This window comes from Phasianus colchicus, chromosome 19 (genome assembly GCF_987193195.1).
Source record: "Phasianus colchicus chromosome 19, bPhaCol1.hap1.1, whole genome shotgun sequence".
Classification (NCBI taxonomy): domain Eukaryota; kingdom Metazoa; phylum Chordata; class Aves; order Galliformes; family Phasianidae; genus Phasianus; species Phasianus colchicus.
The window spans coordinates 10,531,106-10,557,923 of NC_143454.1; the positions used below are offsets into that span (position 1 = coordinate 10,531,106).

The following is a 26,818-nucleotide window of genomic DNA, read 5'->3' on the forward strand; positions in this document are numbered from 1 at the left end:
CATTTTCAGTAGTTGGACATTTGAAAAATTTCTGTTAAAGTTCTTTTTTTTTAGGGAGTGAAGGAGTAAAGCACTAATGTTTATACGAGCTGCACAAAACTGTGTTCTTGCACTCCCTCTACTGTTTCTATCACAGTGGTAAACTGGGAATGCTTCAAAAGTTGTGTGTATACCTTTAAGATACATGGATGCCTAAATAAAAAGGGGAGTAATGTTTCCTAGCAAAAGGACTTTCAAAACTAAAGAAGCATGGTGAAAAAACTAAGGATAAACAGCTCTACTTACCTGGAAAATGAGATATTATGCATGACTCAGTGCCATAGACATAGCTGGGCAGTCTTTAACACAGAACTCTGCTTCATTATGAATACTGAGAAATTCCACATGAGTTTTACATATTACTGTAATAGAAATTATAGTGTTGTTATTTATTATCATAATTGTTCAAACAATTTCTTAACCAAGACTGCAGGGTTAATATCCAAAATTTGATCTTCATAAAATAGAAGCTGTGAGAAATATAGTACAAGTTTTAAAATGTTCTATTTTCTCTACATACATGGACGACATACTAACACTATCAGGAAAAAAAATAAGCCATCACATACAAGAACATTCAAAGTTGGTTCTAATATCTCATGTAATAACCTCTCTGAAGAGGACTTACCAAACCAGGTGATGACTGAAATTCTTAGCTCATCAGCAGCAAGGGGAACCCCTAGATCCGAGCTCTCAGAGTGAGATTCCCCTGTAACACATGCTTGACTTTTCATTGTAATAGCATGACTAGTCTCTTTTTAGCCTTAATTTAACACTGCCATTTTTCAGTCACTAGGCTAACAAAGTTTGCATTATTTTAAGGGGATTTTCTCCTATTACAGCAAAATAATTTGCAAGTAACTACCCTCAATGCAAGCAATTATAAGTTCATAACTGAAACATTACCAGATACACTGAAGGCCAATATTGACTGTTTCTCAGCATGATAAATTCAGTTTGTTTAGCTACAAAAAGTGAAGAGCCTGTAACAGTTTCAGCCTATTGAATATGAACTGTAGGTTTCCAAAATGGCTTCTTTCTGTTGCAGGGAGTGGGATCTGTTTGTCTGAAATACACTGCAGTGTTTCAATGCATAGTCCAAATAAATGGACTAGAACAATCTGTAATTTCTTAACTTTGTAAACCTTCAGTATTGTTTAATTTAAACATCTGTTACTCTGTCCAAATGTTGAATGAAAAATGTTAAGTGCCTGGATACTACCAAAGGTAAAAAAAAGCAAGATTCTGTCAGCTGCAGGTCTAAGAAACTGAAAATTAAAGCTTTAGCAAAATTATTTAATAAGCCATTTTATTTTTCCTTTTTTAGTGTGTGTGCTGAAGGCAGGGTTGTTTTTACAAGACATTGGATTTCAGTGTTCTAAGGCATTTTTGCTACTGGCAAAAGACAGGCTTTTCCATGTTATTTTTACAATCATTCCTTTTCAGTTCATCTGACTTCAAAAGTCTTTGAAGTCTTCTGCATTATTCTCCCATCCAAGCTTAAAAAACATACTTTGAAAATTACCAGGTAATAAGAAAATGGCTATGAAATACAAGCCAAGAGTTTTTTCCAAGGTAATAATCATGACAGTTAAGTTCTAGAAGAATTACTAAACAACTGAGGGTTTTTTTAAATGAGATGTGATCTGTATTTTTAATTAAAAAATTCTCCATGTAGATCAACAGCCACTGATGATGAGATCTTCAACAAAATCTTCCATTCTGTTTAAAAACTCCTGACAAAATGTACATGCAGTATTTGAAGGCCACCACTCAATCCAAGTGCTGGAGTCCAAAGGATACTGGAATCTAAAAAAAAATAAAATTAAAAAAAAAATCAATACCACAAAATGCTCGTATTTTGAAGTAAGATTTGGGGAGAAAACCATCAGATAGAAAAAGAAATACAATAAGAAATTGCTTGCTTTGTGTTCATAACCCTATTTTAAATTAAATTAAATACACACTGGGTGACTGACTGCTGGTTGAACTGATACTTAAAAAAAACCACATTATACATTATGTGAGATTTATTACATACAGAAACTTGTCACTTGACAGCACAGCACATTCTGATGGAAGATTCTTACCTGAAACTGTAACCAATGTTTATCTTTAAAGCTTCTTTTCCCATGATCAAATATTGCATTCCAGGGCTCAGCTCAACATCAGTACAGGTCTTCTTTTTAACAAAGGTAATTTCATTATTCTTTTGAGCAAAAGCCTGTCCTGAAGTAGAATTGAAAAATTGGAAAGTACATAAGAATTTCCCATCACACATGTATTAGAAAACACTAACATGTCCTATGGTATGGGATAGTGAGCTATTTGCCACTTGCTATATAACAGGAAAATTTGTTGATATAAAACATGTTTCCTGCAAATTATTGCTAAATGAAATAGAATGGTAAATAAACCTTCTACAAATTAAATAATTTTCTATTTATTATAACAATTAGCAGTAGATTAAACTCAGACAAAAAATGGGTGAAAAACAACAGGAATATGTCCATCTTGTTTTATCACTTAAGAGATATTTAACTGATTACGATTTAGGACTGTTAACAGCTATAATAAAGAAAAACTTTCTAAAGACATCATGCAAAAACACTGCCCTTCTTAGGACAAGAATGTTCAAAGTCTGTATTTGAGGTTAGGGTTTTTTACTCTCCTGAAATGACTAGGTTTGACTCTTGATTTTTGTCATCTGCTTCAGCAGTATCAACCAAACAGCGCTTGCTCTAAGCGAAATAGTTACATGCATTAGAAATAGGACACTCACCTCTTTTATATAAATCGAGAATAGTTGCAGAATACTTTACAAAGTAACCTTCTTCACTGCGAGATAAGATGTTCACTTTGTAAACTGCAAAACAACACAAAACAAAGGTTTTTTTATACCTTTTTCCTGCAGTATGTTCTAAATTTCATACAGATGCTCAGGCAGAAAATACAGCATCCCTTTATGTTAAACTCTGGTAAAATTATGACTACAGCTGTGCACTATTTGGCTCTTATCTGATGATCCACAACTTCTCCTAACCCCTAAGTCACATAGAATCATCTAGATTGGCAAAGACCTACAAGATCATTAAGTCCAACCATCAACCTCATCCATCGAGTCCTATCACTAACCCATGTCTCTCAGTGTCATGTCCATGTCTCTTAAATATCTTAAATTTTAGCAAAAGCATGAGAAATAAGTAATAGGAATTCATATATTACCATATGCAATATCATTCTGGCATGCAACTTCTCTCCTGGTATCAGCAGTTATTGACTGATCTAGTCTTTCTTGTACTTTGCTACACTCAGCTACATTGAGAGAGAAAATAACAACAGTTAAGACAGCATTATCACATATCCTCCCAAAAAACATCACGAGCTTCTACCTGATCCAGATAAGCTACTGTAACCAAGAAACACCATTCTGATGGGAGTGCATGGTGTAACAATAATTTTTTTATTTTATTCTATTATTTTTTTTTAAATGCAAGTAATGTATATCTTTACAGGACAGTTAGCTGCGTTCTGAAGAGGATTTTCCCTTGTGGTTTAAAATGATTTTGTCCAAAGCATTAAACTGCACTTTCCCACCAAATGAAATAGAAGAACATCTTTTCAAAAGTTTACCTTCCATGCATTTGCATTCATCTCCTTCACACAACCTCATAAGTTTTTCATTTCCATATGGGTTATAAAATACAGTGCATCTTTTATCTACAAGATCCAAAAAGATATAATAAATAAATATAGAGAAACCAGGAAAATAGCACTGAAATTTTGTGAGTCGGAAATTACCTGTGCTTAAAATAACAAGGATTAGAAAGCTGAAGAAGAAGGGAAATTGTAGCCTTCAAAAAAGGTATAAAGAGCTAAAAAGCATGAGTTTGAAGACGTGGAATACATACCAGGTGCATGATACTCATATACAGTGAATGTGCCAGGATTTAGCATTCCTACATGGAAAAGCTGACTTATTCGGAACCCAACACAGAGGAATTGATCAGCTGGCACCTATTTGAAAGACACATACATGAATGAAGAAGATCTAAAAAGGAAATACAGAAAGAGTTAAAGTTGTTCTTACAGTTATGATAGAGGTAACATACAGAGTCTATCTGCAGAATAACATGCCCATCTTTTATCTCATAATCAGCTATCAACTGATCAACTCCACTTGCAAGCTGTAAGGAAGAAAAACAGAAAAAAAATTGATAAAGTTTTCTGAATGACCTTGAAGATTTTTCAATCAGTAGCTTTGACACAACTTTGAGACTTAAAAAGCTATCTTTGGATTGCCTCTTTTCATACTTATACTCTCACTTTTTTGCCTTTAAAAAAAAAAAAAAAAAAAAAAGGAAATTATCCTTTTACGCATTGCATGAAGATAACAAAGAGTTACAAAGCTAACTGTCTTTAAAGGGATACTTGTGTCCATTTCTAGAATCCCATTTAAATCCCATAACTCGGAGTGCCTTTATCTTGCAGTAAGAGGTGGACTGATGCTACAGTGGAGATTCATCTCACAGATTTTAGGAACCTAATAGGTCTGAACACTAAGAGAATCCTCTCTACACTTAGCAGATAAAACATCTCCAGAGGCGGATTAATGTCATCCTAACACAAATGGCAGCCAGTCTATTCACTTTCTCTTTCCAGTGATCATAGAGGGAACCTTTACTACAAGCTTTAGTTAGATGTCTGGCTTCTGATCAGTTAAAGGAAGGTGATCTGACTCTACTGAAAATTCAGACTCTACACTTAGGCAGACTATTCTCATCAGCATTAGAAGTACTTTGTAGCAATGAAAATACAATGATACAAATCTGCACTACTAATCTATCAGAGAGAGATAAAGAACAGTAAGTATCACAGTTCTGTCAGAAAAATCTCCAGCAGGAAGATGTTCTTTAATACTTACAGTAGATAAGTCTTCTGTATTTGCTTCCAATCCACTAACCAAACTTATGTCCATCACTACATGAGCAGATCCTGACTGTGGCTCCCTTGTGCTGGGCCTGTACCTAAAATATATTAAAAATAAAATTATTTAAACACAACTGAACTAAAAATAATCTTCAATGTGCCATCTCAGAAAATCTCAAAGAAAATTCTATCAACATTCATAACACCATCCCAAAGAAATATATTCAGGATGAATCATTTCAGATTTATGAAAGTTCTCATATTTAAAGGAGTTTTTCTTAATACTTATTTTCCTGGAGCACCCAGATATAAATCAATGAAAAACTATTTCCCAAAAGAATAATGACCTTTGTCTCTATTACTGTTTACACAAATGCATAGAGAAAAATGAAGAAAACAAGATCAGAAAACCAGATGTTATTATTAACAAGGGAGGATTAGCAGACAAATACCTTTTAATCTCTCTTGGGAAAAAAAAAATATATATATATATATATATATATATAAATGTCACAATGTAATATGAAAACAATAACTAAGAAATAATATAAGAGCAGAAAATGTTTATAACATTCTTAGAGAAAATTCAGTATTTTACCCAGAGCCTCAATATATTTCCTTGCAGAACTCAAATTCATTAACAGATGGGAATTACTCCTTTGCAAATAGGAGTGTTGAATGTTCAGCAATCCAGGATGTTTGGAACCAGCATTGAGTTTAAATGAAACATTTAAAAGCAAAACACTGGCTCAGTCACTGCAGAAACAATAACAAACTACCCAACTAACCCCCACCAGCTGTACTTACTTTGCACAAGCCTCTAAGCGCCCAAGTGGCTCACCATCTTCTCCTCTGTAACCTTTTAAATCAAGTAGAGTCAAAGAAGTGATTTGAAAACTCTTAGAAATAGCAACCCCAAATTCTTGTAAACTGTTCTCATAATTGAAAGAGGGTTTTAAAACTGTTTTGGTAGCTATTTTTCATATGAACACATGGTCTAGTCACAAACAAATAATACCAAAGTTTTTTATAATATGGGTAAAATGTCAGCTTTAATGCTTAATATGATTTATCATGTACTAAAGTTGTTGAAAGTACTTCATAGCAAAAGCTCAGAATGCATTTGTACACCCTGTTGTAGCTGGATTACAAGTCTCAATACCTCGCAGAATTTACCACAAACCACTCTCCTATTATATTTCTTTCTTCTGCTAGAATTTTATATTTCTCACTGCCTCAATTGCAATAGCACTTCTACAAATGAGTAAGAAGGCAATAACATAAATACACTAAAAATATTTCCATTCACAAAAAGACAATAGATTCAAAAAGGGCAAAAAAAGCTTCTAGCAATTTGCTTTCCAGTGGAAGAATTCATTAGTATCATTCCTAATAAAAAGCACATTGACAAACAAAACAAGCTTCCCCCACCTCCACATTGACCCAATCAGCAATATTTAAAACCATATGAACTCATTACCATCGTCTCTCTTTGGAACAATCTTCAATTCAAAGTTACATGACTCTTCAGAAGTACCCATTACATTATATACTGTCCTCACCTACAAACAAACAAATAGGACAATATAGAAACAGTAAACAATGCTCAAATATGGCATATAAATGCTAAAATTGACACAATGGAATTAGAGACAAGTAAAACTACAACTCTTGTTTGGTGGTGTTTAGAAGATTAAAAGTATTGTGTGAACAAGTCCTGATTGTTTTATGAATGTAAATACTAGCCCACATACTGTCGTACATCAGCTCAGTACAAAACATTGCCAAAATGACATCAATCCCTTCAGTATAAAAGTAAGGGCAACAAATGGAATAGCTTATGAAAAGCAGCATTTTCTTTCTCAGCATTCACATTAACAAACAGGAGATAGAAATAAAAAACTGGTTGCATGCTTACATTTACTGTAGCTATGCCAGTGCTGCTGCCTGTGCTGACGTATATGTCATCATCCAAAGGTACCTAAGGGATTGGTGTTAAATATAAATAGTTATAATAGTGAAGAATATAATTGAATCCAGATGAACTGCTTGTCTTTTCTATATTCAGATACAAATTAAGGCCACAAACAGCTTCTACAAAAAAAAAAAAAAACCAAAACGCACAACAACACAACTCGAGAGGAACAAGCAGAGATGAGTTATATATTAAAAAAAACACATTAAATGATTAAATGTAGCAGATAAGCAAATTCCTTAAATACCTTCTATGTCATATTAATACCAGTTCATCAAAAGATAAAGCTAATTTAGTAGTGATTTTAAAGTTCACAGAACTACTTAAATTATACAGAATTCTGCTTTGACTTTTCAGAAGAGATACCATTCACTCACTGTCATAGTTCTTCCCACAAAATTATCTTCTGTCAGTTTAAATAGATGAAGGTCTCCATGATTTTTGTATGCAACCTTAACGCCCATGTCCAGATGAAGCCGTTTGACAAGAAGGGAATATTCAGTCAAGGCCTCAAGAGCATTAACAGTATCCTGTCAGCAAATGATTTTAAAGATTTACTTACAAAAACATAAAACTAAAAAAACTTTTACAAAGCAATTCATTTTCTGCAACTTAAACAGGATGACACATGTTGGTAACCATTACCTGCTGCAGAACTCATGCAGCATGGCAGTACACTCCAGCTTGTGGTAAGCTATCTCATAACTATACTCATAGGCATATTTGTGCAATTTAAAGAAATAAATGCAAGCACTAAAGAAAAGGCAAGCAAACAGTAAATAGCAAACACCAGTCATTTTCTCTCTCCAATTTGTTCTTCCTCCCTTAGTAATTTGAAAAAATCAGGAGCCTTGTATGAACTGGAATGTTCTATATAGTATGACCACTACAGGCTTCCTAGAGAGGTGCTTGATGGCCCATATCTGCCAGTGTCTGGTTAGCCCTGAAGTGCTCAGGAAGCTGGACTCAAAGGTCTGTATGGGTCCTTTCCAACTGAACTATTCCACTCAGTTCTGATAAAGTTTTTTGCATAGAAAAAAAAACCTGCAAACCCTCTTGCATTGCATACCTCTTACATCTCATTTTTTGGGGAAACAAGAACAAACGTCACAGAATGAAATATTCTGTTTTATAACTGACTTGGGAAAACAGCTTCCTGGTATGACTCCTTTCATTCAGCTTATCTCAAGTCAGTGGAATCAGCTTGCAAATTTCTGTTTATAATGAACTTCATAAAAAGACTTGTTTCCAAGAGAGAAAGAAAACCATGGCATCAGAGCTATTCAGTACTTGTGTCATGTACAGGATATTGTCAAGCGGGGTCATCTACTGATATCATCCTCTTAAGGTTTCTCAGATTTTGGCTTTTGAGGAATGGCAACAAAGTATTTAAAAGCTCACCTGAGTTGAGTAAAATCCTCCACCGTATCTTTGTTCTTCAGACAACCACTTGATGATTGGATTAGCATAGCTCTTGTCTCCTCTCAACAAAGCAGTAAGCAATGCATATGCTGTAGTTTCAACCATTTGTGCAGTAACAGAGCTGGGAGCATGTAGGTCTGGTGTTTTAAAACTATCTTTCCAAAAACGATAGATAGGAGGGTCACCTACACAAGTACAGAAGAAAGGTTTCAAGTTGTCTATGCAGGTTGAGAAGGAGGTATGCTCACTGCATATAACAAGAGATGAAGATAAATTACATTTGTTCTAGAAGCCAACGATCAGAACAATCTACTTGGGGATCAAGCCTGATACACAGTTTGAGAGAATTTAATAAGCAATACCTATGACAGATGCTTCCCTCTTCAGAGCAGAGAACAACGATCTTGCAGCCTGATGATTCAAATCCACAAGAGCTAAAGCATATGAAATTATTGCCATCGTAAAGGGGCTTTGAGCAGACTGTGCATTTTTCAACAAATAATCTCCTGCCTTATTTTTAGCATCATGGATTTTCTGAAAAAAATAAACATACTACAGCTTACACGTGTAAGACATTTATATATGTGTATATATATATTTTATATATACAATGTATATTTAGATATATCTGTTACATACATCTATCAAGACAATATTGAATTACATAGTATTTTCTACAGCTTACCATAAAGTGATCTAGAATTTCATTGTTGTTCTTTAATCAATTTTGAAAGCAATTAATCTTAACCTCTGTCACTGAAAAAAAGCCTGCTGATTTCTTTGAACAAATGTTAAAGAAAACAGAAGAAAGCAGAATCCCAGAATGTGACTGCAGGCAGAAATAAAAATGTTATTTACCTGAGTAGGGCATATTTTAATTGATTTTTCAATTCCAATAACAGAAAATGCTGTGAGATACAAAGATTTTTCTTTAGCTTCTCTGGGTAACGTACCCTAGAAAATAAAATATCTAAATATAATTAAATAGGAAGATCAGTTAATTTCAATAATTACAACTTTTTATGTTTTAGGAGAGGAAAGAAATAGAAATTCCTGTAGGAAATATCAATTTGATTTTACCTGAAAATATGTGGAGTCTTTTGTAGATAAGAGCACATTAGTAAAAGAGAAAAAAAACATATTTATTGTCAAGCCAAGTCTATAATATTGTAAAATCAAGCTACACATTTATTTTTTCTAAACGTTAAGAATTGTCACACAGCTACTTTTAGTGGGAGGACAGGAAAATTTGTAATGTTGTGCTGTTCTTTAAATTAGTTACAAAGAGGTAAAATTGGCGAAGTTCTCCTGACTAGATTTCTGGTGAAATGCAGCCTGGAAAATCTTGCACCTTCTGTAACTTTAGTTCTTGCTCTACACACACAGTAAACATGTAATTTTCATACCTGTAGTTTCACTGGTTGATAATCTGAAAATTCACTGAATGATCCATCTGGCATTTGGCAGTTATCAATGAACCAAAGAAGTGAATTACAAACAGAAATTTGATCAAGATTTACATATTGATTAACTTGTCCAAGAATCCTTAAAGCAAAAGCTGTCAACCTGACAAAGAAATCAAATATGTTATTTTTGTTTTCATTTGCAGATACTCTCAAATTGCTAGAGATTAGACAAATTTGCATTATTTATGATTTAGGCATGCAATACACTCCCACAGTTCAAAGAGATATTGGAGATTAATTTTAAATTTAACAAATGGGCAATAATTAGTCATAAATAATGTTATAATAGAGATCAAATGCATGCTTCAGGATATGAATTCACTATGATGCTACATGTCCTACTTGAAAATATCACCCTTTAAAAATTAGCTATAGTATGAAAGCAAAGGACTGAATCAAACCTTTTCCATTCATACAAATCCAAAGAGTTCCAACTCACCATGTGCTAGCTTGCCCATTCTTCCACATGCTGTATGAGAAGTCAGAATTTCTGAATGACAAGATGCTTACAATTCCTAAGGGATATATTAGGCAGAAAGAGATTTACAAAAAGAGACATTAAAATTAGATCTGCTCACTCAGATACATTACTTTTCTTATTCAGCAAAGTCCATGAAGATCTGCAAATCTGAAACAAGAGAAGTTGTTATATTTTTCTACCTTCTTTCATCTTCCTCCTCATTTGAGTTCTTGAAGTTAAGGTTTCAGGACCCAGTATATGCCAGTTGTTCGATGCTTCCAAGTAGTGAAACACATAAAATACTGGGGCAATACTCATGAGCTCTGCCTCTGCACTGCCCTTTGGCAGATTTGTAAGAATACTAAGACCTTCAGGACTGAGGATTGTGGCAATTACTTCACCCATAAGATGTCCTGTGGAAAGAATAATAACAAAACTGACTTAAATGATCAGGAAAGTGAATCCAAGGGCAGAATCTGACTGACTTAAGCAATCATTTTTTATGAGGTGATCTGCAAAGCCTTTTCTAGACAGGTAAAAAAAAAACAAAAACAAAACAAAAAACTAAGAATAAATGCAGACAAATTTAAACATGGAGTAATATTACACCAAAAGCTTCAATACAATTTACCTTTTACACTGACACTTCTATCAATTTTTGTCTTAGGGACCAGGTTTAGTGGAATTTTATAACGAAATTCTTGTCGTCTCTTGATTGTACCTACAAAGGAAGATGCATATATAACACAGCAAAATCTAAATCAGCAGAGAATTAAGATAAAACATGTTAAATGTTTCAACTGTCTATGATAGCAACAGAAATAACTACAATGACATGAAAAGTAGAAATATACATGCAAACAATATCTACTGTTGAAAGAGAACAGATGCAAACACTGTAATTGTACTTTTGTCTTTACTGTTAAGAGAAAATATCTTTGAGTTTATAAGTCAGCTGTGATTAAACAAGAATACATTCCATCTTCATTACTAATATATTTGTTAATCAGCTTTCAAGCACACTAAGAAAAAAGTAGCATTACATCATATTTTTAAAAATACATAATGGTTTATTTCTAGAGAATGTATTTTTTCAAAGACTAGATATTTAGAACTGGATTTGCTAGCCAATGAAAGGACAAGACATCCTTGGACACGTCCAACAAAGAATATGTCAGAACGGAGAAGCGCCAATCTTTTCATATTACAAAAAACTTGAGCATCATAACTGCATGAATCCAGAAAATGAGGAAGTAAAGAAAATATATACAGATGCACAGAATCAATTTTCATACCATAAACACCTTGTGGATCCAAAGTGAAGCCTGCATGAAGTTCTTTTTTAATGCCTTCTGGCTGTAAGCATTAAGAGGAAAGAAGCAGAGAACAGTAACACTGTTACATACACAAATACATTAGTTGACTTCTGCATCCTTCTGTGAAGCTGAGTTCTACCTGATTGTTCCACAATATATTTAAGTTAGTGGTCTTTTTCCTAAAAGTATTTGAGAAGGTTTAACAGAGGATTTAAATGAAAGCTCAGGAAAGTATAAGATTCCCCTCCAAAAAATATCTTTCAGTGAAGCAAGATTAAGCATTTGGAAATCTGAACCAAGTAGCTTAGAATTTCATATTCTCCTTGCTTATTCAATTAGATACACATGTATATTTCTGACAATCTTCATATGCAAGGTATAAAAAGCACACGCTCAAATACCTTGCCACACATTTTTCCACTGCGTACACCTCAATTAATTCTATGATATTACATGATATTTGGGAGTAAAATAACATTAAAATAAAGCAATATTCATACATTGATTTCATATATTTTGTTCTTTTTGTAATTGAATCAATATGAAAATCAGAAATAATCATTTTTTTCTTACCTTTACACGTAATGTTTTAACTACAGTTTCACTGCTCCCAGTTGTCAGCAGTGTGAAGTTGATAGTGTGAAGCCCTAATTCCAAAGGAAGAATCCTGAACATAAATGGCGATGAAGAACCAGCACCCAGATTCTTAAAAACACAATTGTGCATCCTTGCTCCAGTAGTTGCAGAATCTCCAGAAGAACAGATTCCATCTCCAGTTGCTATTTTAACACAGAACTGAAACATTGAAAGATTTTAAATGTTTATCTTCACAACAGGCAAACTACCAGAGAAATACTAAAGTCGCTGAAATATCATACTGAGCATCCTATTACTGTAATAATTTCTGTCTAGAATGAACAAGTATTACAGGTGTTACTAACTGCAGAATTACTGCTATTTGCACTAGAGACACATCTTCCTTAGCAGTGTCTGGGAATCACAGACATCTTTACATACTTTTCAGTAATCTTGCATCTCACTTTAAATGTACTTCATTAAAAGAAGCTCTTTTGCATCAGGTCCCTGGACAAAATAACCTGTTAGCTCTGGAGCACATTATTTCAAAAACCCCATCCCTTACTTGATATCTTATCCCAACATTTGGAGTAGAAAAATTGTATTTTAACTTTTATGGGACAAATTTGCTATGCAAGTCCATGACAACATCATAGTCAGTGGAATGGCTGGAAATTAAATGATTAATGATCATATTTTACTGTTACATAGTATAGCAGAGCATACTTAACTCTTCCTGAAGGACTATAGAAACCTGATCAAGAGATCTGTTTCTAATAGGTACTCGTAGAGGAAGTGCTTTTTTTTCAGTTTATTTGTTAATATTTCAATAAAATTCAGGAACACAAATTACCTTAATTGCAGAAGCTCTATGGTTATAAACGGATCCCTTTAATTCAATTTGTTCTCCTCGCACCACAGAATAAGGAACATAGATGCTAAGGAAGATGTCTTTTACAACGTGCACTTCCAGTGGTGCAGCAACACATATACCTAACAAAATGAAACACATAAAATCACACTATCTTCTCTCCTCTTCTGATAAACTACATTCTTGCCACCTTTACTGATGATTTACCATTTTTAAAAATACACTTTGAAATAGCCCTTTTTCTCCAAAGCTCTTGCTTCCTGTTCTTCACATACTTTCTTTTACATACTCACTTTCAAGTGCATTTCTTTCATATACTCGCTGACAATGCAGTTCTTTTGCTCCTTCTACTCATTCCCAAAACTAAAAGAAACTCTTCTGTTTAAACTACCATATCTAATGGAAAATCTGTTTCTTCCTCTCCTCAGGTTCCCAAGATATTGATAGCAGGTCACAGTGCAGCTGTGCTATGGAAGAGTCACTCACTATTTGTGATGTTTTAATATTCTTTAATTATTTATTATGGGCCTCCATCAAATACAAGTCATTAGGCTAGACCGACCTTTCTCTTGCACTGCCATTTTTACCCTCATAGCAGGAAATGAAGTAATTTCCTTTCCCTAAAATATATATTTTTATATCATCTTTTCCTCTTTTATAACCAGAAAACAAACATTTGAGAATATGCATGGGAACTAAACTGAGAGGTTTTACAAAATCCAGACTGAAAAACTGCCTAATTCTTTGGCTACAACGTAATTGGGTTGCAGTACCTACCTTTATCAGAAATGCCAACACCTTGCACTTCCCAGGTAGTCAGCGAATCAGGCAGAGTGATAGACAAAGTCTTTGACCTGTGTTTGAAAGTGTTTTCTTTTACAGTCAGCACTTTCATACATTAACTATTTGCTAACACCAACAGCTGATCAACATAAAAACAGTAGGTGCACAGAAGAACTGCAGTGTCTAAGGTAAGATGAGAGCACATTTAGGGAACTGAAAGTCTGGGTTTTGTTTGAATAAGCTTGTTTTTAGCTGACTTCATGGAAGCTGGTGTTTAGCAAAGTAAAAAGTGAACAAAAAAGGGACTCAATCTGGGTGCCAGACAGCACCTCCTGCATGTAGAACATGACAGGAATAGCGTGCCTACACAGTACTGCATACTAGCACACATTGTGAGTATGTGTAAAGTTACACAGGTTATTTCAATTTTAGCATTTACTTTATGGAAAGTAACCTGATGTTAGTAATTTCCTTGAGAAAAGTAGTACCGTGGAGAAACTTGATGAACTTCCCATAACCAGCTTTCAGGAAAATAACTTCGAACTTCTGTCTCATCTAGTTCCAAGAGAGCCTCAAATTCTGTAGAAGACGAGTAAATCAAGTAAAAAATAAACAACCAAAAAAACCCTTGACAAAAGCCTTCCATAAAGGTATGAAAATCACTATATCTTTTGTGACACTATATTCTATAAGTCTATTTGCCTCAGGTTAGTCCTGATAGAAAAAAAAGTACCTGAATACCCAAATCAAGAACCTGTTTATTCCACTTCATCTGTTTATACATATGGACAACCATTCAGTATCTGGACAGATTAATCTGTTAATAAGCAATTATAGGGAGAGAATGGGAGACAAGAAATTTCACATTCCCACTGATGTTTCCTGAAATATTACCCATTGGCTGTTATAGGCCTAGGCAAAGGATTACAAGTTAAGCATTCAAATTAAAATTCTCTTCACATGAACAACACATTTTTGCTTGTTCTAAACATGGATGAATAGAATATAGATCTCCAGCAGTTCTATCAGAACAAAGAACTGCTCTCTCACCCCTCTGTAGGGGTAACAAATCAAGGTCTACAGAGACTGGCACAATTCTTTCTGAAAAAATCCTGAGAGGTAATCAGAGAGGGTTAACTGATTAACTAAGTTGTCACCTCTACATTTATTCAGACTCTAGTAGAAGTATTTCTCTACATGTCCACACAAGAGTCAAAGCTCTTCTACTTACGTTTTCTTGCCAATATTAGGAGCTTATTAGGCTCTTCTTCCCGCAGTCTGTTTGCAAATTCACAGCAATTTATGAATGCTGAAATGCACCTTGCATGACTCTGAATTCGCCGGGCTCTATCACTGCAAGTCTCACTTACTGGATACGCTTTTACTCCATGCATACAGCATTTTCGAATTTCTTGATGTTTATATTTGGATGCTGAAATAGCAATAAAACAATTCCCTTCCTTAATATAAAGTTTTAATTTTCAAACACATTTTAATTAGCCACGCAACTCTTACTTCTAAAATTTGCTGAATTTCTATGAAGGTATAGATTTGAGGAGGAACACAAACATGTATTTTTTAAAATGCACTTAATCACAATTCTGAATTAGAGGAGCTTTAGTATGATAAGATTTAAAAGACAAAAGCTGTTCTATCAGCCTTGGTCTCTGGCAGGTGATGGCTGCTCTATGGTAGATCTGTATGTTTTCAAGATCTGCCTTTCCAGAAAATAAAAAATCCTACACATATGCTACATTTTCAAATTCTGCTGATTGCAAATTGAGCATATGTTTTAAGAGGCTTTATAAATGGGGCCCTATTAAATGCCATCTTCCATCTTTGTCAGTCTCTCTATTATATTACACAAATAACAATAATTTAAACTATTACACAAACATTCATTTTCTTGCTTTGCAGTGGGCATGGCCCTTTTGTAAAAAATATATATTTCAAGGAACTTTTTGAACACCTTCTTTGAGTACTCGCTCCTCAAAGTCAGACCGTTTGGTTCTTACAATTTCACTGCACTTTTCACCTGTTTAAAAAAAAAAAATCAAGTAAGTACAAAACAGAAGACCTCTTTGATAATAACACAGATTGCTTAAAAAGATATCCATAAAGTCACATTCCAGATTTGGGAGGCATTTTACATTTATTGTTCTATTTTCTTAAAAATAAGTCAATTGCAATAATCAACCCACAAACCATAGTGCTTTTCTTCCTGAAAACTCCATTTTGTATTACATACATTCCTATGAAGTATTTTTTAAGTTCCAGTGTACTCTGAGTCACAAGAGAATATTTCAGGAAAGAAAATTCACATTTAAAACCAGGGAATATACCTGCTTCATTCGAATCGTCAGCATTTGCATTAGTTAAAAATGTAAGCCCAGACATTCGGAATACATCAACATTGTTTTGTCCTCCTCCAGCACCACATCCAAGGTCACTCTTTTCCAATTTCAGCATTATCTGAGGAATAAATACATTAGCATCTAACTAAAATGTGGAATAGATCATATATTTCAAATGATAAATGAGAGAATTAGACATGCAGAAAGGCAACCTTAGTCTGGAAAATGTCTTCACAACACGCTGAAGCATACCATTTAAAAAACATTGAACTAATTCAACCACCAGTACTAACACAGTCATGCTTTTGTGGCACACATCTGAGCTAATAAGTCGTTAGAATCAAGGCAGAAGTGTGCTTATAACAGTCCTGATACTCAATCTAGCTTGTTTAAAACTTTTAAAAATATTGTCCTATTAAACTGCTTTGTATTTTGTATCTGACTGTTCTGAGGTGTCAAAGAACTGCTATATTTTACAACAGGAATGGAATTACTTCAGTGATATGCATGTTTACTTAATATTTACATGTATCATAAACTCTACAAGGACTGAAAACCACTATAATCCACTGAACATGATAGTAACTGCCATGTCATTTTAAAAGTATGCCATAAAAAAATTAACCTGAAAAGATCATAGGAAGAAATAAAAAGGCAAATATAGTCTATGTGCCTCTTTGACCACAGGGCTCTCTGACACTGCAGCCTATTTTTGTCCAAGTCCGAAGGTTTCTGATGAGACTGTTCAGATCTGGTTTTAAAATCACAGTTTACTTTTGCTGGAAATCAAGACATTACCAGTAAATTAATTATTTTTATAATTTGGAACTGTCAGAATTAAACCCACAGATTTTATTTTAGATTTCTCTTCTATTTTTAGGCTTATTGAAGGCATAAAATGTAACAGTGATTTGAATAGGAACCTAAACCAAACAGCAATTTATCTTTCTTTTTTTGGCTACTACTTAACTTTTTCCATTGGTCTCTTTCCTCTTCCTGTTACTCCATATATTGCCTTGTCAATAGATGACAAAGCAACGTAGGAATTGGATTGTGTTTTCATGTTAAGTGATACAACTTCTGCTGGCTTATGTGTCTCTTTGCTTGATAGCAACTTAATCTATAAACAAGAAACAAATGTCAGTAATCTTAAAAGTACATTGTTCAAAATAAATGCATCTGAAAGCTGACATTTCAACACATCAAGGAAGTGTTAAAGAAGTTGTGTAATACCAAGTTAAAATCTGATCATAAAATGAATGCAAACCCACAAATTTCAGCGCCTATTTTACTACTCACATCAAGACTACTCCCACACTTCTGTTCCACATTTAGCCAAACTGAATCAGCTACTAACTCAGCAGGTTCTCCCACAATATAGTAAGCAATAAGACGTGCTGAAGGAACCATTTCTTGAGTTATCTGAAAAGACAGATGTTCGTATTCCAAATCTTTAATTCTCTTCTGAGTTCCAAAGCTGACAATCTTCCCTTTTGATGTGATCTGTAATAGAAAGATGATGGAGAACAAAAAAAGACAAATTTTAAGTTGAATGTCTGTTATGCATAATAATTATTTTCATTTAGCTATAATCTAGCACACACAAAAATGCATGTGTGTCTAGTTCAAGGGAAGGCAGCTCTCTCCCTCATTCCATAACAACAGCTGCTGTCTCTATGCATCTTTGTCTTCCTTTCCTTAGGTGATTCAGCTCATGAAATAGCTCTTGAGATTAGCACTACTACTTCTTAATTCCAGCCTATGTCAGACAAGAATTCAAAACAATATAGCTTTAACATGTAATTTAAACATGAATCTGGTAACAAGTTATTACTACAGATCTGGCATTTTTAGAGAAGACAGTATGCAGTATTCTGAACAGTTGTGTGAGCAGCATGCTTTCTCTGGTGATAGATCCTGACTGTCGAAGTCCTTCACCTGGGACGATACATCCAGTCACAATTCAATATTTCATGTGGAAACACCACTTACTTACCAAATAGCTGTAGTGATGTATATTATGAATATATCGACTTCGTGGATATATGTTAATACTTATGAAATCCCCTACATTCAGTATTTTGTGGTTTGAAGCCCAGTCAATATAAAGATAACTTTGACTTAATGATGAATAAACTCTTGCTTCATAGGTTTTGGTTGCTTGGTTTCCATCTGAAAGGTGTGGATCAGCAGTTTTTACCTGAAAAGATAATTAAAAGTCCACAAAATTTTGTAGCAGAGAAGGAAATAAGACCTGCATATCCTGACTTCTGAATAGTTTAAGTAGCAAGCTACACTTCAGAAAATAAGCACAATATTAAAAGCATTTTGTAATATACTATTCAGAGAGATTAATAAAATAAGCCATCTAAAGGCTTATATGTTTTCTTTAATAAAAATATTTATAAATACAAAATCAAATAGAAATTGTAGTATAGAAGCATGTACATAAGTAGAGCAGAAAATGTCAATAATATGCCTCTACATAACAAAAGAGGCACTCTCAGAGATTAGTTCACATAATTCAGTTATTAAATAAAACACCTGAGGATTATAAAATAACTATGTTATTAACTGGGATATTTTGTTTCAGAATTATTTCAAACACAATTAAATATAGAAGTAATGCTTTATTATAGCATTTAGATTTCATAACTGATTATTGGGAACAATCTCTAACAACAATCTCTTTGTTGAGAGCAAAATCTTACCATGTGCTGTACACTGGAAAAAATACACAATTAAACAGTCTAAGAAACAAATTAATGGAAGAATTTAACTCACTTGAAACTCCAGTAGGTTACTATCTGGTGGGATATTAACAACAAATAAAGCAGTTCCATCATTTATGCTTGTTTCTCTTCTCCCAGATTCTGAACCCTCTGAAATCAACTCTGTCTCATCCATCTGTTCACTAAAGGATTTTGCAGTGATAATTAGAGGGATGTTTCCAACAAAGTGATCCACTGTATCCTTCACCTGCACCTGTTCATCAGAAAATATTTCTTTCAAGAATGACATTTTTCAAGCAGAAAACAAGGAGTTAACCTTCTACGACAGCAAATTTAAAAAAATGCCAACAATCAATGCAAATCTGAAGTTTGTTAAGATCTACAGTAATATTCACAAAAAATATTAAGACTGTAACACGATGGGTTTTATATTGTAATGTGCAATAATACTCCTTTTAACTAACCTTAATGAAGAATGGAAGTCCAGGTTTTATAAAGAGAGGCGTAGCAATCAAACTCAGTGTGTAAGGAGATACAGCATATTTGACTCCAGAAAATTCCACTTCACCACTGAGGCCACCTAACAAAATATTATGCCTCTTTTAATAATTACATCATAGAGCCATTAATTTCAATTGAAACCAGTCAGAAAGCAACTTACCCATAGACTCCGCTACTGATGCTGCAATGTACAAATATGACCCATCCAATTCTTCTAGGCTTTGAAAGCCTAAAGAACTCACTGCTTTCTTACTGTTAAAATTGATCTCAGCAACTCCATTTGTAATCTGGAAATAAAATAAAAATAATTCATTTACAGTGAATAACTTAAAATTATAGATAGGTAAATTATACCTAAATTCTATTTTCAGCATGTTTCTGCTCACTATTTTCAAAGAAAATCAAAGGCGGACATTTTTAAAGAAGAATTTAACAAATAAGAATTCTTTCTTCCTTAGAATTATAAATGATTAAAGAATCAGTAGCACATTTTCCAAAATCTGCATGCAGGCCAAACATAGATATATCTCTCCTCATTTAGAAAAGACGATGTCATTTACAATTCTTCAATGACTAAATCAAAAAGACCAGACTAAATGAGAAAAGGAGAACCAGTCTCTGACTGTGAACTGCTATTACTACATTGATCCTATGTTTGATTTCTTTTGTTCTGTAATAGACAGCAAAAAATTTACTTCACAGAAATTTCAACTCAAGTAAACAAATGAACCAGACTGCAATTACATCCTGTTTGAGATGCTGCTTCTGACTTCCATTGCAAAGTATATTTCTATGTGGCTAATGAAGGATTACAAAGGAAAATTTGACACCAAATAACTGTTAGTGTAAACTAAGAGTTTGGACACATTCTCCCCAGCCTCGGAAGAATTGGATCAGTCCTGAGCTAAGCAGGTGAAATCTACACAATTTAGGCTTGCTTTTTCTTACCTTAGTTACATGCATTGCACGAGGCATCATTCTTTTTTCAGTTCCTTCAATTATTCCAAAGCGTAGAAAAACATCAGCCTTTGCAAGTCTTTTATTGTAAAAATAGCTGAGAATAAAAACCAATATATATGTTTTTAAGACTTCTATCCTAATGGCTGTAATAAAGCATGATTTTTAAGAAGAGTGATTTTTTAAGCAAGGAATAGAAAAGAAATGTCTACACTGAAAAATAATCACTTCCTAAGAATTTTTAAATGGTTCGCTTAATTCTGTAGCAGAGCTCAAAGGATTGTAATGATATGATTTCTAGGGAAAGAGGAAGCTTCTCAACACAAGAAAATCGTTCTTGAAGTAAAGAAAAATACACCTTTTAGAAATCAAAGGCAAATTTCCTTACCTAGCTTTTACAGCAATCCTGAAGTTCTCAAACTTATCAGAACTAATGAAGTTATTTTCTGGCTCTATGACAATGGAAAAGCTTGGCATAGCTGAAAAAAATGAGTAGAAAATAAAGGCACTTTGAGTGTTTTTAAACAGTTACCAAAAGGTACCCAGAAAGATACCACTACATACACTGACAGCTGTCAGCTTCTCCACAGTGCAGTACAAGTTATAAAGCCTAAAGTTATTTGTTTCTGCCCTCTCCACATTTTGTATCAATGCAACCATGTCAAAATTACCAGCACACTGAGAATAACTATTTATAGGGAACTTGTATTCATACAATCTTGAGTTGATTGACACTATATTGCATCCTATAGCTGTTCAAGTAGGCTGTGCTACCTTAAGCATTTGTGAGTTTTGTTACTCTGTATTGCATGGCTGCCATATTTAAATGTAATGGAGAATGCACATAAAAATGAAGATTCACATTTCAGGCATGCCTTACCATATTCTTTTACTTCAAATTTTGCAGCAGCTGAAGTTATGTAATTCTTCTTGTACTTTGCTTCAATCTTCCAAATTCCGTACCTACAAAAAATCAACAATCAAACTATATTTTTAAAATTAAAATACATACATATTGAAAATGAAAGAATTGCTACTTAACAAGAATTCATGTTAATAACCACTTAGAAAAACTTGGCACTGACTTTTTACATGTGTACAATGCTTTTTTGAGAAGATTCTACTATTTATTTGAAACAAAGTAATCGAGAAATACGCTCCAAAGGGTCATGCAGGCTTCTGCTAGGGTCCTTCTCTCTCCAACTACAGCACTGAGGCACAAACATAATTTACATTAAATAACTTATATGAAACCAGCTCCTGTAATCTTTTGGCTTAATAACACAAAAATAAGAACTATTCCATCTACTGTTAGCAAATACTCAGTTTCAAAAGGGATACAAAATTATTTTTGTGTATGGGTAATGAATAATAAATTGGTCAGAAAACATTCTTTTCAAGCTAGCATCCCTCTGCCAACTCAGTGTATCTTCAGCACCCTCTCAAGACCAAAGGGAGAACTGTAAAGGCATGTATCTTGTGTGCTGCTCTTACTGGAAAAATGCTGGCTATTTGAATGTATGAAATGGGAACATTATCCTTCCTTGAAATCTGTACATCTTAGACAGTGCTTCTATATCTAGAGTAGAAAGTTTTAGTTTTCACTAGTGTTCCTTTATAATTGAGCATGATAAACCTGCCATTCAGTTTTACCATCAGTATTTTCACCCACTAAATCTTCTCACTTTCTCTTATTACAGTGAGGATATTCCATATTTTTTAAAATAAAGGCAGTAAACTTGTAATTTCACTTCAGAAGACAAAAATTCATGTGAAAGTCAACTAAAAAGGAGAATGCTTTGTCATAAATTCTCTATCTATACCATTATAACACATTATGTGAAATGTCACAAGTTACTGAGTTGCAAGTTACACACACTGTGTATCAGCAAAGAACACTCTGACAGCCTTTAAGAACAGTTAGAATTCTGCCAAAGGTTCTCAAAGAACATTAAATATATTTACTTGGGATTAGGAGGAATCTTGAAGTCAGGAAAAGAAACTATTCCAGTAAAGTCATTTTCTTCTATGATATCCACTTTTACTCCATCTGGATCCTTGAAATCACAACAGAAGAGAATTAGCAGAAATCACTCTAAGGAAAAATCTTAATTCAGTGATCTCAGTGGAAGCCTGTGCATGACATCATTTTCTAGAAAGTTACTATAAGAACAATAATTATTATTGTGGCTAAAAAACAGTACAGGAGCTACTGATAAGTTTTCTATCTTAAATGAAATAAACAACTGTATAAAAATCATGTTATCAAAATTCTCTCACAAACGGTCTCCCTAGATATTAAGGATAAGTTGTGCTTTTTCTTTTCTCTGATCTGTAACAGTTTCACATCAAAAAATTGAAAAAAAATCTAAGAGTGCAAAGTCCTTTTTAGATCTTCTAAAAGATACCTGGCTACCTGCAAAAACATTTTTCTAACAGTTTTCTTGTACATCCATAGCACCAATTTCCTATTTAACTAGGATTCTTATTCTTGTGATCTATGACAGACTGAAATTAAATTCAATTACAACATACCACAATAGTTAGGACCGTTTCTCGCCGAGCTGGCTGCAGTTCTTCATTCAGAGAGTAAACCCTGATTTTCACTGTAAGATTCATTACAACAGATCTCAAAGTCATACCACTGTTGATATTAAAACAAAAACAAACAAGGAAAGACAACAACAAAACAAGCCCATCCAAACCCAAACCTTTTATCTTATTTCTTTATTAGAGTTTTGTATTTAGTACTTATGGAATGCACTTGATCTTCTGTCAGTACACTGCACAGACAATATTTATTCATGCTAGCAATGAAAGATCCTGCACCAATACTTTTTCATATTTGAATCATCACAGTGCAAAATAATTTTTATCATCAAAATCCTAGCATATCATTTTTGCAGCAGAAAAATCTCCATCTACACAAAACCAAGGATTCAGCCATCACTATCTCTACACAAACGCGTGTGATTTTCAGTGCGTTCTCAGGAAAATTGAGAAGGTAAGGACCCAGAGGAGAGGATATTGTGAGAAATTATTAATTTCTACAATATGATCAAATATTTCAAAGTATTATTCTGTTAATTAAAAAATTAAATAGCAGCTGATGGCAATACAACATGGCCAAGAGTTAAAGAACACTTATATCTGAATTCCTGGACAATAATGTCATTGGCTTATACAAAAAAAAAATAATAATAACAGCCAGGAGAAATGAGCATTATTTACCTGACTGATCTGGAGTATAAATTGGTTTATCTGTGTGAATAAAAAGGAATCCATTCTCATAGGAAACAGGAATTTTTTTTAAACCGGTAAAATGCGGAGAAACAGCTTCCAAATACACATACTTGACTGAGTCCTCTGGGCCAGCTAAATCTGTTGGCTGAAGCTGGGAGAGAACAGTTCAAGAATATTATAATATTTTTCAAGTATTTTTTCTACACTATTTCTTGTCAAGAAGTGGGATGAATTTGGATGAACAGAAAAGCAGAGTGAGAAGAAGCTCCTGGGAGGCATCGCCTGGAGTAACACCTCCCTGGTGAGCACAGTTTAGCAAAAAGCTCTTGTCAGCTTTCAGTAAAACCTGCTGAGCTTCCTGCCCCCTTGGCCTCAGCTGACTCAGGTCATCAAGGTTTATGGTTACATCTCAGTCTCTCTGGAGCTTATCAGTGCCAAACAAGATGAAACTTAGTTATATTTTGGCTTACTCTGAATGCTCAGATGAGGCATCTTGTCCATACCAAACACGTCTCCATTCCTTCCTCTTTATATTTTTAATGTTATTGAATATGATAATGTTTCTGAAATAATTTGATTAAATTATTTAACTTTGATTTCATTCCTCTCCACTAACTTTATCCAATATAATTTCAATTTCAGACAAACTAAAATGAAAGAAACTACACAAAGCAATTTGAAGAATGAGGGCCGTAGGCTTCCCTTCCCATTTTAAACAACCGTAAACCCAGTACAATCTTTTCTTAAGATTTCCAACTAAATGAAACAATAAAAACATGTCAAGAAAAGTTATAATTCCTTACTGTTACAGTTACAGAATTTTGGAAGTTGTTGTCTGGATTTAAAGAAATGTGGCCAGAAGAATAAGCAACAAGCTTATCTGGAAAGCTTCTTAAGGCAAGACTGACTGCAAATTCATTCTCATAGCCAAAAACTTGAACTACGACTTTCTCAGATGTCCCAACTCGGAAGACTTTTGGTGCTGTAAGGACATATCTGTATATGAAATATAAAAAAAAAAATAAAAGGGCAATGGAGCTATACTTTCATGTTTCTTACTTTCATTTGCAATTCTCTTACGTAGACACTGCCAAAACAAACCCAAATGAACACTTAAAATGTTAATGCTCCAAACAGTACACTTGTATAGTTTTCCCACCAGCAAAGCTCTTACTGGAATAAATGGGGCAATTTACAGTAAAGGCAAATGTGAGCAAACTTCTGTAGGATTACTCTAATTTCTTCAATGCTTTATAAATTGAAGTATGCATTACTCCACAAAACCACAAACCAGGCTTTAATACATGAATACACAACCTATCTCAAATATATATGAAGTGCTGCTGAGCAATAAACTTTCATCTTTTCCTGAAACACCAAGAGCACTTTGATTCCTTTCTTACACACCACCGTTAACAGAAGAATCAAAATAAGCATTGCTGAATACAACCACAAAACAGGCATTTAAATACGAGCTTTCCTCCAACCTGCAGCATAATATCTGTCTTCAGGCACTACAGAAGATCTGGTGAGCACAGGCTTTGCTTTTTTCCATATTTATCTTGTCATCATGTTAAGAATTCATTGCAGATAAGGAGTTGACTCTACCTCTTTCATTGACAGCAAATAGAACAATTAGAGATGCATCAGCCCTTTTTCTAGTGTTAGCATAAATCAGTGAGTTTTGCTGTGAGAACACGTTGACTTGGATAGTCTCTGTTGTAGTGACTCTAATGAAATTCTGCACCTATTCACCTAAGACAGCTGCCATCAAGTAACATTTCCAGTAAACACTGCATTTGTTTTACTTACGTTTTTTCTTGGCTAAAAGCTGTTCCAGAAAATACTAAAACAAAGAAATATATTAAAATAGCCATAGTGTCTCAATCAGCACACCCACAATGCCAGCAAGTCTGAATTAAACTGTATTTCACTGCTGCTGCAGAGGAACAAAAATGCCACTGACAGTGGTGATACATGCCACTCACCATTAATAATTAACTGAGGTCTTGCTTTTACTGAAATGTCATTGCCCTTGCAAATTCATTAACTCACAGAATTCAGACCAGTGAAAGTCAGGATTTCTTTTTTTTTAATTTAGGATTTAAAATATGTAATATATACAGAGCAATTCTGAATGAATCCTAACATTCTCCCTGTTAGATAAGCGCCTAAACATTCCTTTTCAGAGGTAGCAAAAACCAGTCTGATTCTGCTTGCTCTTCAGAAAACTAACCTTTATTTAAACACAACCAATATGATTTTGAACTTTCTTCTGAAAAAAAATCATTTGAATTATATTGACCTCACTACTCCGATATTTTTCAATCAGAAGTTTTCCTTTTTTTTGTTGTTGTTGTTGTTGTTTCTTTTGAAATAACTCCTCACTTGCAAATGTCTCTTAGCTACTGGCATTCCTGTAGCTGGTATTCCTTTTAGCTACTGGTATTGCTGACTGTGCCAACTTTCTGAGCAATGTGAAAACATTAGGGGGTGGTATATCTACAGCACCTACGGCCATAAAATGCATCTGCAAAAAAAAAAAAAAAAAAGAAAAAAAAACAAAAAAAGCCACCAAAATTCAATCCTTTGGCGTAAAGACTTTCCATATCTAAGCATAGGACCTAAGGAAAAAAAAAAAATTAACCTAAAACATTAAGTTGAAGTTGTGCAACTCTGCCCAAGCTTAAACAAACACTGGGTCTGCCCTTACGGGAAGGATTGGCACAAAGCTATTTCTGGTCAATACGAAAACAAAGCAGGAGGCAGCCAATGTGGGCTTCAGAACTTCCCAACGTTATCACTGATAAGGAGGACATCACTGTATGGAATATAACCTTATAAAACATTAAGGTGATGATTTTATTAAATCAATGGCTTCGATATCTATTGCTAATTAATGAACTGTGAGAATGCTTGTGAGGGTGGAAAGTAAAAAAAAAAAAATAATAATACTGGAAGACTTCAAGTTCCAAAACCATTTTAAAATACTGTTTTTAAACCTGCATTAGTGACAAACTCCAATGGTAGATTTCCACATGCTTCTTTTCAGGTTTGGTTCTGTTTCACAGCTGGGCACACACCCTCAGCTCACACACACACAGCCCAGGACTGCTAGGAGACCTTTATTTAAGCACTTGTATGAAAATGATGTGTATTTAGGTGTCTCCTGTTGAGTTCATCGTGGCCAAACA

The 26,818-nt window shown here is 34.0% G+C and overlaps 1 protein-coding gene across 1 annotated transcript; it reads right to left on the reverse strand.

Moving 5' to 3' along the window:
* Positions 1-678: 678 nt before the first annotated feature.
* C5 (complement C5) lies at positions 679-26,733 on the reverse strand. Its single transcript, XM_031601901.2, has 41 exons — positions 25,437-26,733; positions 24,428-24,620; positions 23,613-23,775; positions 22,917-22,987; positions 22,347-22,438; positions 21,262-21,344; positions 20,770-20,860; positions 20,373-20,478; positions 19,585-19,711; positions 19,388-19,503; positions 18,976-19,176; positions 18,188-18,391; positions 17,491-17,694; positions 17,162-17,311; positions 16,180-16,309; positions 15,807-15,872; positions 15,069-15,269; positions 14,326-14,416; positions 13,832-13,908; positions 13,037-13,176; positions 12,181-12,402; positions 11,587-11,647; positions 10,923-11,012; positions 10,492-10,704; positions 10,271-10,346; positions 9,772-9,931; positions 9,224-9,319; positions 8,728-8,899; positions 8,345-8,550; positions 7,321-7,473; positions 6,887-6,949; positions 6,449-6,530; positions 5,776-5,827; positions 4,964-5,066; positions 4,152-4,226; positions 3,951-4,056; positions 3,673-3,759; positions 3,265-3,354; positions 2,822-2,905; positions 2,130-2,268; positions 679-1,848 (listed from the first exon to the last, which is right to left on the reverse strand). Exons 1-41 carry the CDS (start codon positions 25,499-25,501, stop codon positions 1,719-1,721), a joined length of 5,031 nt encoding a protein of 1,676 aa, XP_031457761.2. The 5' UTR covers positions 25,502-26,733; the 3' UTR covers positions 679-1,718.
* Between the last annotated feature and the right edge of the window lie 85 nt (positions 26,734-26,818).

Excerpts from the sequence above, each read along its gene's own strand:
- C5 (XM_031601901.2), bottom strand. The coding sequence starts at position 25,501 with ATGGCTATTTTAATATATTTCTTTGTTTTAGTATTTTCTGGAACAGCT. Across the intron at positions 14,417-15,068 it reads CCTAATATTGGCAAGAAAAC|AATTTGAGGCTCTCTTGGAA; the intron begins GTAAGTAGAAGA and ends CGTCTTCTACAG. Across the intron at positions 1,849-2,129 it reads AACATTGGTTACAGTTTCAG|ATTCCAGTATCCTTTGGACT; the intron begins GTAAGAATCTTC and ends ATTTTTTTTTAG.